We start from the raw sequence: 12,813 nt of genomic DNA, 5'->3' as shown, positions 1-12,813 counted from the left end.
TTATAGTTTTATTCAGGTGGCTTAGTGGCAGCAATATCAGCTTGAGAACCGGAATTCAGGTCGACGTTTTATTGTTTCGCACGGTGGTGTTTCCATAGCAGTATCTTCTATCTTAAGATACACGATACATTGTTGAATCTATCGGAAATACAAATGCAGACAATCGTTTTGCGAGACGTATCGCGATACAGATACAAGATACCCAAAGAGTATCTAAGATACTATCTAAGATGCATGTATCTTCGATGCTGTTCAGCACTGGTTGCGACAAAAGCCCACAAACGGATAATTAGCATGGCTTTATGCCTACGTTTACTCTCTTTTGTATAACTGCCTTCGCATTTTTCTTTTGGCTCTTTCCTCTTACGCGGAACATGTGCGTTTAAGGCTGAAATTTATCGTAGATAATTTTCTCATTTGATGAGAACAAAATAAAAGCCTATACCAGTTTAATAACACTGCCAGCATCTTTGCCTGAGGATTTCTCGGAAATCTTTTTGAAAATTGTAAGTGGCCACCCATGTCCAACTTAACCAATTCAAGTCGGAAGAGCAAGGTTACTACGCATCGTACCTGTGAAATTTATTGAACAGCCAACTCTGCAGGCTAAGCGGTGAGAATTGCTAAGTATGCAGTGACGGAGGCTACCCCAAGGACTTGCATACCTGTATGTTTACCAACTAACAAACCATTTATGGCAACACATGAAAAGGAAGACCTCAGCAAATGAAACGCAATAATTGGCCACCGTGGTGACTGGTTTTGATTAGGCGCAGGTGAGCACTGGTGTTTCGCGATCGGTCTCATTAAGGTATTCGGATCGAGAGCCTTGTCTCCCAGTGGGGACAGAGTTTGGTTGCCGTTTGATCGCCTGTGGTGTGAAAAGTGCCGGCCACCATACACGGCAATCATCGCGTTTCACTCTATGAGCGCCGTATGTTTTGGCACCCAGTACATGCGACTTGTCTGATGAAACCAACCCTTTGTTCACATGTGAAAATCGCAATGGACTTGCAGCAGCTTCAGCATTGTTCTGCCAGTATGCGGTTGCTGTTGTAAGGTATGGCCATCGCAGTAGCGAATGGTACTCAAGGTCGAGCAGCGATTCAACGCACAACTACAGTGTGACAGATTGTAGGGCTGGTCGATCTGTAAGCAGCGCTTGTGCTTGTATGCCTTGCCTTTTTTGTCCTTTATTGCGCTGAATATGTATCGTGATAGTCAGCGCGCAATGTGAAAGTCACCTTCATGGCCTGGAACTCTCGATGTTTCAATGTTCTTGAAGTGAGGCAACACGTCGTCGTAAGACCAACCGTACGCTCCGAACTCGTCCCTCCAAATGTCGTAGTCACGCCGGTTCCCGCGAACATAAAACATGAAGTTTATGGCGCTCGAGCCTCCCAAGGCTTTTCCGCGTGCCCACGGACACCTCTGGAATTACAGAGTATACATATGCAGCGAAGAGTTTTCTCGGGGCACAAATTACAATGCAATTTGAAATTGGTACAAATGATTTTAGTTTCTGAAACTTGAACGCTGTCTAGCGAAAAAATAAATGTATCACTGTACACAAGGGCTGCTTACAGCTGAATTGTCCGAAGGCGTGTCGCAATTTCTTGAGAAAAAGTTGCCACATCGAGAACTTTTTCACGTTGTTCGCATAAACTTGTGTCCCAGCAAAATAAAAACATTCAAACACAGACGCCTGAGAGAACAATACATTCTTGTGCATTGATGAAATCAACTATGTCAACGAAACACTCACTATTTATCTTTACAAGCCAACCCGCTTCCTATCAACAGCATAGCTACTTCTACTAGCGCACGTAATCTTCGTGCCAAACAATGTAAGGACTGTCGAACCAAATTACAACACTTATATGCTATAAAACCTAAATCTCATATTTTAGAGGCTTCGGATGGGAAAAAAAATTACATTTTATGCCAGTGACATAACCGATAATCTTTTCATACAACATATCAATCGCTAATTGCGACTCTGCGCTGCAGGCGTTCGTTAATCGTCCAGCAGGATGTGCAATAAGGTACAGGCTCCATATCAGAAGCATCCTTTTTTTTCATTTCAACCGAATGCAATGCTCTTCCGTACCTGAACTGAGCACAAGGCTAGTCGCTTGGATCATCTGAGCCAGCCACAGCTAATGCAGGCAATTACAGACTTTAACCATAATGAAAAACATTACCGCATAGTGACCATCGTGCTATTTTTCTATAATCTTCCACATTAGCAGTCCTCCAAATATAACACTAGGCACTAAAGTTGCAAAGGAGGGGTGTAGGAATATTCGAAAACTTAGAATAACGAATCGAATAGCGTTTCATTAAATTCGGCACTCGAATCGAATAGGGCCTAGTAGAAAAACCGAATGCTTTTCGAATATTTATCAAATAATAAGCACCGTGCAATGACAATTCTGAAAGGAACAAAACGCTAGAACAGAGAGGCGTGACGTTTCTTGTTTTAATCGTTGAATTACCATGATGCATGCACTTCAGTGCTTTACGGGACTATCGATGCTAGATTGATCACAAGATGAAGGCGTTTTCGCTTATAACTCCATTCTCGCCGAAGCAAGAGTAATCATTATACTATGTTCATGATGACATTCATGATGGTGTTGACGAATGAATATTGTTAAAGATTTATATAGAAATTTTATTTAAAATCAGTTAAAGTATCACATTGAATATTCTAGCCACCTCTGTATTGCCACCTCTGGTTTGAAAATAATTTTGAGGCTCAAGTTACTGTTGTATGCATAAACATCACGTGACTGCCGCCTACACTCTTAAAAAAAATGGAGTGACCCTCTCTCCTTTAAGGGAGAAACGGCGGTGTCCCCAATGTTCGTCTTCAAATGGAGAAACCGTTACTCCCTTTTCAATGGAGAAACCGTCAAAATCAAGATGGCTGACGCCACGAACGGCGGTGTCCCCAATGTTCGTCTTCAAATGGAGAAACCGTTACTCCCTTTTCAATGGAGAAACCGTCAAAATCAAGATGGCTGACGCCACGCCAGCGAAGCGAGCAATAGACTTAGGCCTAGCGAGTGCGTCGATTCTCGATTGATAAAGAGTATGCGGCACTGGCAATCACAAAAAACGGTCCCGCTGAGCTTAATATCGAACGATATGACAATAAAATCAAGGAGACAAACCTGTAGTGATGAAAACCTCGCGAAACGGAACGACGGAACTCGTACGTTTCGCTCGGCCAGCGAGACGGCGTTCACTTTAAAAGAGACGGATACTGCAAAGGGGCTCTCACCCGGAGACTGTACGTTAGGCTTGCTGTCTTTATTTGTCGAAGCGTCACACGGTGTAGCGGCGTTATCCACGCGTTTGTGCCTCCAAAATTGTACATTCTGTAGCATCAAAACAATCCCGGCGCAGCAGAGCATAGTTTTGATAGATAGATGTTCAACTTCATATAAGTAGGTGGAGCTGTGAGAGCGCCGCGGCCGTGAAGTAGGTGGTAGCTGGCGCCATCTAGAGGGATTAAACAATACTAAAAAAAGTTGTTTCTGTCGGCGTACGTTAATACTGCACACGGCATTTCGGGAAGGTAGGCCCATATATGGATTACTCAAGGACACCGGAAAGTTGATACAGCTTTTATTAATACGCACACGTTCACTAGGCAGATACATAGTACACACAATGAATTCAATACATACACAATTCATTCGCATGTATAAAACCATTCACTACAGACGCATACGTACAGACGCTTTCACATACCCCTCTATGAAGCGCTGGCCCTTATATAGTCAATGAATTACAGTGGACCATGGTGGCACAAAGGTGCGTCATTTTTATTCAACTCTTTACGATTCCATGGCTGCGTCACAATATACGCCGACATTATTAAATAGTAGCTATGGCTTAGCCAAGCGCACCAGTTAATCTAAAGCCGCATAATAATGAACGATATAATTACAGAGTTGAATAAGTTAGTGCGAAAACGACCACATTGAGAGCCGTTCATACCATTCCGATGACATTTTGGAGTAGCGCCATCTTCCGACAGCGGCCACAGATGAAATTTCTCTCTCTGATTTCTTTATTTTCAATAGTTACTGTGGGAGGGCGCAAGATCAGCAACATGCCGTTCAGACTCCGTCGCCTTCGTCGCGTCGACTTCGATGAGTGGTTTGGCGTTGACATCGGGTCACATTCTATTTATGCGTTGACCACAAGTATGACAATGGGCCATGGATTCGTTCAACTGCTGGCTCTTCAGTGACAATGCTTCTGATGCGGTACGGCCGTCTCATTTGTGTATACGTACATTACAACGCGGGTCGTGCGAAGAAACAAGACAAGATGGCCTCGCGCCGGACGGTGGTCTTTCAAGAGCGATGTCAGTGCCTCTTAGCGCCGCGGCAGCTGGATTACTTGAGCAGAGAAACTGGCGCTACACCGCGCGAATCATGGAAAAGAACGCTACCCACACTACGCATTCTGTAATATTTCAGTACGCTGCACCTACATTCTGCTCTGCTACTGTTACGTCACGGTATTCGCCTGGCGTGTGAAATTGCGGTCATTGTGCGACAACTGTGTAGTTTTCGTTGTGGCAGTGGTTAGTCTTGCGTTGGATTTGGAATACTCTTTTCACAAAGGTGAGTGAGAGTGTTAGTGATTACCTACTGTGCACAGCTGTCATTAGAAGCGCATTTTGGGTTGAGTTTCGCACGCCAAAGCAAAATCCTGAGAAAGAGAGATACATACTGCACGCGTGCATAAGTCCGTCCTAATTCTCAGTGATGGCATGCGTATTCCAAAACGCATGTGATTGAGAATTTTGGCTTAATTGACAGAAGTCATTGACTTATTTTTCAGATATGTGCAATTATGAAGCAGGTTAACGTTAAAATGCGGCCACGGCGGCCGCATTTCGATGGGGGCGAAAGGCAAAGAACACCCATGTGCTTATGTTCGGGTGCACGTTAAAGAACCCCAGTTGATCGAAATTAATCCGTAGTCCCACACTACGGCGTGCCTCATAATCATACGGTGGTTTCGACACGTCAAACTCCAGCAATTATACGTCATCGTACTTTCACGCATGCGCTGTCCAGTGGTATCACGTGTGCTAAAATGTTGTAAAAATTAACTTTCATGCTTCTCTATATTGCTTGTTGTATTGATAAGTGCTGTGTAAAACTAAAAACGCGTGCTCTTGCCAAGTATGTTAACGCCGAAAAAAATTGAATTATCGGTGTACAGTCTCAGGTGTTCATTAAAACAAGACTGTTTTGTGAAGCGGGACTTACTGTATTTATGACAAGCAGATCGTGCGCAAACGTATACAAACAACACGAGACACACGGAAGTATGCGGCGCATCGAGCACACGCCGAGCCTATAAAAAAAGAAAAAAAAACCGCCACACATGTTACTCAACACATAGAACAAAAACAATGAACGTCACTCGTGTGTTGCTCGCATCAATCCTAGGTACAAGTAATTGCACGCGACTGGCCGAGATCGGTAGCACTGGAAAATCTGGTCTGAGACTGCCGAGCGAGCGCGAAAAAGCGTGCGCTCTCCGCAGCACGGAATCACGATGTAACTCGGCGTGCGCATGCGCGCGCGCGCAAGTGACGTGGTTGAGGAGAAACGTTTCTCCCTTGGCGCTTGCCGCAAGAGGGCGCGACGAGTAAATCGTCCGCAAAGGAGAAAGTCGCTGCTCCGAAGGAGGAACGGAGCCCGTTGCTCCATTCTCGCTCCCTTTTTTTAGAGTGTAACGCGCGGTGCTTTTAGTGCCCTCAAATGTAAGTTGAAGGAATTATCAAAGGCTGCTCCGCGCACGATGGTCTACTGAGCAGGCTGTCGCTGACTGCGATGGACGCTAAGTGATGACAGGGGCATACCGTCTCAAAAAAAACTACGAAAAAGCGGCCGCCACGCGTGAGTGAATCTTTTATCTCAGTCCTTCATCACGATGTCACCGTCGCTCTTTCTAATGTGTTTCTTTATTGGTGCACAAAGGAAAGAAAAAACGCCAGGCCTGCGCGGAAGGCGCAGCACAGTCACAGCGAAAGCTGGAAGAGCGGCATTTCTAGAGCCCGTTATAAACTCTCCTGTGGCTACTAATACAGGTACATTAGCAACGTACCCACTACGCAACAAAGCGTAATTTTTGGGAAGTTGGGAAGCACCCAGCACGACATTATTCGTTGTTCTGAGGAGAAGCGAGGTACCATATTTAAGCGATTATGTGCAGTTTGTTGATGCGACGGCTGATGACGATGAATAATTATGGTTGCGCCCTTTGTAATGGGTTGGAAGCTTTAAACGACCCACTAGTTACGTAATGCATATTGTGTGACGCCCGGCCGTTATTTAACTGTCCCACCACGCTTTATAACACACTTTAACCGGAGAAACGTAGAGCGAGAGAGAGAGAGAGAGAATTGACTTTATTGAGACCCTGAGGAAATGGATCATGGGAGCCTTATGGGCTTCCTTGGCAACCAACAGAAGTGCACTTGCGAGGAACCCACTACGCTATAAATCATTGTAATTTTTGAGAAGTAGGGCAGTAGGCACTGTGCCATTTTTCGTCATTCTACAGACAGCCGTGGTACCTGCAAAACGCATGTAAGGCATTATGCGCACTTTGTTGATGCTGTGCGTGATGACGATGAAGAATTATGGCAGAGCTCTTTGTAATGGGTTGGAAGCATTCAACAACCTACTCGTTGCGCAATTCGCATTGTGTGACGCCTGGTTACAGAATTCGCGTTGTACGACGCTTGGTGCTTATTCTACTCTTTTACCACGCTATATTGCATATGCTAATGTGGTTCCTTCCCGACATGAAGCCTGTAGACCTTTTTGCAAAACAGTTTCAAGCACCGGCATGGCTCAGAGGTTGAATACTGGGCTCCCACACAGAGGGCCCAGCTTCGAACCTCGTTCCATCCTGGAATATTTTTTCTTATTTAGTTTTTTTTCTTATTTCGAGCGATACTGGTTACGGACACTGGCGGCGGCGGCGGCGGCGGCGGCAGGGGCGGCGGACAACTACGGCACCAAAAACGGCCGGTGAAATGATCTCATAACAGCTTTCGCTGTAAAAAGGCCTACGCTGCATCAAATGCTCCCTATGGTCCCGTGTGGCAGGCTCAGTGGCTGCCTGCTTTTCGTTGAAGACCTTTTTGTTGTTGTTGAAACGGCATGCTGTTTTTGTCGCTTATCGTCCAACGCTGTCACCGAAAGCCTGTTCAGTCGATGTACACACGGGTCCACTGTTAAAGGGAACACTTTCGTGCAGGGCATGTTTGGATTTCGCTCTCTTGCAAAAACATAGTGACTTAGATTTGCATAACATTACTGGTGGTTGACAGTTCTGCCTATTTTTGACAGACTTGTGTAGTGCATGAACAATGTTTCCCTGTCTATTTAGTGTTAGAGGGCCAGCAAAATGAAAGGTGCTGCTTTGAGTGTTCCCTTTAACAGTGGACCGTATTGTACGTACGCGAAGCAGCCTTGGATAATTCGTTCAACTTACATTTTAGGACATTTAAAAAGTGGCGCGCTTTAGGCGGCAGTCACGTGTTCTTTATTTTTAAATTTGAGCGCTTTAAAGAAAGGCCGGAAAAAATTAAGGCGAGTCATCTTACCATAGATTTAAAAACTATGTTTCTGATCAAATGCTACAACTTTTGCATTGAAGACGTCTGTGCTCTAAAGTGATTGCTCAGGTTACGTCAGACCATGAGATACCCAAACGCCAGTGTAGTCCACACGCCTAGTAAGGCCACGATGTGCGGACAACTACTACGCTTACTAAAACACGTCGATACACCTCGTAACGCTTGGCTCAAAGCCGAAAAAACGCAGCAGAAATGCAGCAACCAAATGCAAACTACTCACTCACTGTCTCGCATGAAACCGATACCGAGAAGGCGTGGGATCTGCCGAATTTCTTTTATTTGTAACACGATGTGTATTCACTAGCGCAGCGCTACCGAAGTTGGTGGAATAGATGTCGTAAGTGAAGAACCGATCACGTGCCAGTGATTGTAGCGCGCTCCCACACTCACCTGATCCTTCATAGAAAGGCAGGCGTGCTCCTGCGGCTCAGGCAAGTATTTCCAGTCGAACCTGTCCCCGATGAGCAGCGGTGCGAACAGTGGAACCTGCGCGAAAGCGTCCTCCATACCTCCGGCCTCGATCAACAGCACCGTTCTGGTTGGGTCGGCCGACAGGCGATTGGCTAGTACGCATCCCGCCGAGCCTCCGCCTACTGCGAGCCGGCGTGAAGTGTAGAGGAGTTCATGAAACGAAATAAACAGTATTTATACTTCCATAGTCTCAAATACGGAATTATCAAATAAACACGGTTTCAAGTGCAAAAGTCTCGAATACAGCTGCCACCGCCAAGCTGCGCTTAGTGAAGCTGTGTGGCAGGGCGCCTCGATGTGTCCGCCTCGAAAGCGGCGGCGCTGGAATCGAGGTACCCAATGGTAAGGGCCGCCTGAGCACTCTGCGCAGCTTTTTATGGCACTTTTCGCATGGATTCGTTAATATTTTACCTGTATTCGCCCTCTAGCACGCTCGCTTGTAACCATACAGTGCCTTACACTAATTAATTGACGGGAATCTGGCGCTACACTTTAAGGAGTAGCTGTTACTGCTTACGGCGAGTCTTGACGTGTCCCACATGTAACTCCCTTTAAAGACACGTTAGCTCTTTTTCGGAGAGCGGCGCCTGCCACGAATCTCCGAAGAGAGTACAATATTGTGCAAAAGAGGGGCAACGCTTATCATTAAAGAAGGCTACATGTAGCCAGTTAGGATCATCAGAAAAGTCTTTTTTTCCGTACACCGAGTGCACAGATGTTACTTTGCTTCTGCTTGACTTCCGCCAGTCTCAAGACAGCTTTGGCGCTCGCCATAAATTGTTCTACAACTTTCGGGTCACTTGGCTCGGTCGTAGTCCGTTCAAGTTTTCGAGTCTGCTGCGGGGCTAGCTTGAAAGTGACTTGGCGCGGTATTCCAACATGGCCGCTTCTCGAATAAACATCGTCTTGGATGTAGCATTTTCATGACGAAGATTCCGCGAGTCGCCCTACGTGACCGAGGAAATCCGATGGGGCCGTACGACGGAAGAGCGATTCATTGCTCGCTACAGGTTCACGAGAACGCCGTACGAGAACTTCTCGATCAGTTGCCTCTCCAAGAAAGCGCGATAACGGAAGACAGGCTTTGACTCCCATGCTCTCGTATTTTAATGCGCTGGTACAATTGTGACAGCCGCCGGGGGCTGGTCCGCATTCACCAGCAGATGGTGTGTCGCGCAGTTGGAAATGTGACTCTCCTCGTTGCGAAGCGCCTGAACTTGTTGCTGGCTCGCAGTTACTGGCGCGTTCAGAACTCCACGTCTTCACCGCCGGGGTGGTGAAAACGTGGTAGTCTGAACGGAAATACTACCGTGTTTACGCTCAGCAGTGACTCGTATACCGAGTACAAAACATGTGGATGATCCGAAAAATCGTCCAAGTCGATCCCTACGGAGCCTATTTTTTCACATTTTCCTTGGGCTTACCTGCAACGCCTTACTCGGCCGCCAGCAACAGCAAAACGCGACGCTTCATAGATGACAGGGACACTATGACATGGAAAAGCGTAGCGCATCTAAAAGCTAGCGTGCAAAGGGTTTCTACGTTATAATACGACCCTTCGCTCCAGCGCATGCATTGAGAGAGTGTTCAGTGTAGCAGCTGACCTCTTAACGAGGAAACGTGGAAGAATGAGCGACGAGAACTTGGAAAAACAACTCGTGTTGAAAGCTAACAAAATGTAACACCATATAACAGAAGCCAGAGTAAGCTTCCCAGCCATCACGCAAGCCTCCTGCCTTCATTCTTACCGTGCAAGCCAAAGTTGTTCATTGTGGCTTAGTTAGCTTACTTTATAGTGTTCCGGCAATTATCGTTTCAAGAAAAGTAACAGACATGTAATAGATTACGTTTCTGTAACAAGTCAGCAACTTTTATGGAGCTCTAATCGACAAGTGTAATCGGTTTTATTTTAAAGAAAGTAATTGTAATGTAATCAGTTACTTCTTTTCTGTAGCGTGTACAGATCTGCTTGCTGTCCTCGCCGTGCCGTTTGTATGAAACTTGGCGCTTCCCCTGACTATGCACGTTTTCTTCGATCACAATATGTTTGTGCACACGCCAAAATCTTTATCTAGCGTGCGAGAGCGGTAATTTTTTCTGTGTGTCTTCGCCACATGATTGAATTAAGTTACAAAAAGAATGACGGCAAGTGCATTCCCATAAAGCACATGCCCACGAAACATTTTTTTTGCATCTTTGTCCGAACATATGGCGCTGACATGGAGAAAAGTCTCCGCTGCGCACGCTAGTTAAAGATTTGGCCGGCTGTAACCTTCGCTCCACTTGATATGCGCTTGTATAATAACAGCAGTGTCGCCACCGACATATGTTACTCGGATGAAGTCGGACCCCGAGCAAAACGTTAATAAAGTGCTTTGCACGAGGGCCCTAGCAACACTTTGTTCTTTCCGTATATAGCGCTGTATCGCTAATCAACATATCTGAGACTTATGCTATATACAAGTGCATAACCGACTGTCTGTACCCCTGTCTATGTGCGGTAATCTAGGTGACTACTCTGTACGTGTTGGACTCCGCCCTTGAATGCTCCCCACTTTTTATATGTCAGAGATGCTATATGCACGTAGTGCTTCGGATTATTTTAATTCTCTTGCTATTGTACTCTTTCCAGCATTTATTGTTCTGTTTTCGTTTTTCTTTCATACTAATATCATATTGATGGTATAGATCACGCTCACGTAACCTACGTTCCTATGTTTTTGTACATAAATAATACCTAGCGGGTAAGGAAGCAAGATTATCTAATACCACGCTAAAGTTTTGACAAGTGGAAGATGAGCTTGATTACTTTGCCTGTGAAGCAGCTCATCCCTGCATACAAGACTACTCGCCTCCACAAAACGTTTATTTACTCGATGCTGCAATTGTATACTGGTAGATTTCGCGGGTGAGGCTTTTCCAGTGAAGACAAGTGATGCACGCTACAGAGTAAACGCTACAGAAATTGGCAACCATAAATTAAATACGAAGCATTTCTAGGCGAAACAAAGCCACTGTGACCGTATCTACCCACCAGTATATCTAGCTGCCTACGTGTGGGTGCTGTTGTGATCGACTTATTAACATTGTATATATTAAAACTGGCATATGAGGACACGAGTGTTTGAAGAACCTGGTTGACAGATCACGACACTAACAGACTGACATGTCTGCCATGTGCATCATGAAATCCATTCCCTTAGTGACCTATTTTAGCCGCGAAATAGCACATACACAAAGCAAAGAAATACACACTGACAGGACGGGCGGCACTTCCAACTGAATTAGACTAAGCGCAAATCCAGAAATAAATATACAACATACACACATGCGCAGCCTCAACACAACCTTAGGCTATCCAGCTATCGAACAATCTCTTTTCTGATCCGTACAATGTCACCGACGTATCACTGATACACCTTTCTCCTTTCTTTCTCATGTAATAGACATCCATCTACTCACGCGCAGTTTGATACTTGCTTCTGCCAATAATCTTGATCTCCTTAAAATGTGGCTCACACTTGCAGGTTTTGCAATGCATAGGCAAATGTGCCAAGCCGTCCTTGTTTAGATTGAGTTCATGCTCGCTGGCTCGTTCATTATTACAGCGCCGGTCTGCCCGATGCAGGATTTGCCACAAGAGTGTAGGAGTTGTGTGTTTCCTTGCTTTGTGTGGGTGTTCTTTCGCGGCTAAAATATGTCACTAAGCAAGTACCAACTAGGCCAACAAACAGTCTTGTTAAAATCATTTCCGCCCGTCACGTGTGACAGATATTCTATTCGCATACAGCAGGTCGTGATGGGCCAGTATACGCCACACGCGATTCAGAGCCTATAGTATGAACAAAGGAAATGCGAAAATATACATTGAAAACTTTACAGGACACTTTGCGTGGTTTCTGCGAAAGAAAGACATACTGGCGGTCTTAATATAGAGACAAGCGCTGACAAACGTGCTGCGACGACCCTCACCAAGCACCCAGGCGGTATAGATTGCAAATAAATGCGCTGCATAAGCGTTTGTGCTGACCATTACGCCACATCAGTTATGATGGTCGTTCATCTCTAACGTCCATTCTGGGTGCAGCTTCGGCTATCCTCTTCCATAATAATGGAGTCAAAATATGCGCTACATTTATAACACAGGAAGCAATGTATTCAACCGTTCCGACAAGCAACTGTTGCGCCAACGACCGCTGCTAAACACGTGCTCGTCATTGCACCGTAGCCTGGACTTCGTTCCTAACGTCACAAAACTGACGTCTGTGTTCTAACGGGTGTGCTGACGTTGCGTCGTACCATGAGCTACACTTTACGCGCCAGTGCAGTCGACAAGCTTGGTAAGCCCACGATACGCACACAACCGCTCAATTGACGAATATACGTCGGTCTATAAATTAACGCTTAGTTCACAGCCAAAAAAACAAAACAAAGAAAGCAGGTTCTCGCTGACTGATTTTTATGAAATAAATTCGGACAGTGCGTGGGAATGCCGCAATTTTTCTTTACATTGCCGTTATGTTTGCTCTCCTGTTAGCTCATCATTTCCGTTTGAAGGATGTTAAAACTTACTTGCCCGCCCTTGCACTTTTTTTATAATAAAATGCGCGCATTGACCCCTGGACATTTTAGCGCCTAGCATTGGCGAAACGTGG

The 12,813-nt window shown here is 45.5% G+C and overlaps 1 protein-coding gene across 1 annotated transcript in view; it reads right to left on the bottom strand.

Annotated features, from left to right (window-relative positions):
* Nucleotides 1–12,813, bottom strand: part of LOC119398685 (4-pyridoxate dehydrogenase) — a 51,702-nt gene that overhangs the window by 37,815 nt on the left and 1,074 nt on the right. Inside the window, exons 2-3 of the mRNA XM_049417391.1 lie at nucleotides 8,078–8,280; nucleotides 1,245–1,431 (exon numbers count right to left, since the gene is read on the bottom strand). Of these exons, the coding sequence (XP_049273348.1) occupies nucleotides 1,245–1,431; nucleotides 8,078–8,280 (390 nt within the window). The remainder of the gene's footprint in view (nucleotides 1–1,244; nucleotides 1,432–8,077; nucleotides 8,281–12,813) is intronic.

The sequence above is a fragment of the Rhipicephalus sanguineus genome, chromosome 7, assembly GCF_013339695.2.
Source record: "Rhipicephalus sanguineus isolate Rsan-2018 chromosome 7, BIME_Rsan_1.4, whole genome shotgun sequence".
In the NCBI taxonomy this organism is placed as follows: domain Eukaryota; kingdom Metazoa; phylum Arthropoda; class Arachnida; order Ixodida; family Ixodidae; genus Rhipicephalus; species Rhipicephalus sanguineus.
Note: the sequence above shows the minus strand (reverse complement) of the source record. Positions and strands in the feature narration are given on the sequence as shown.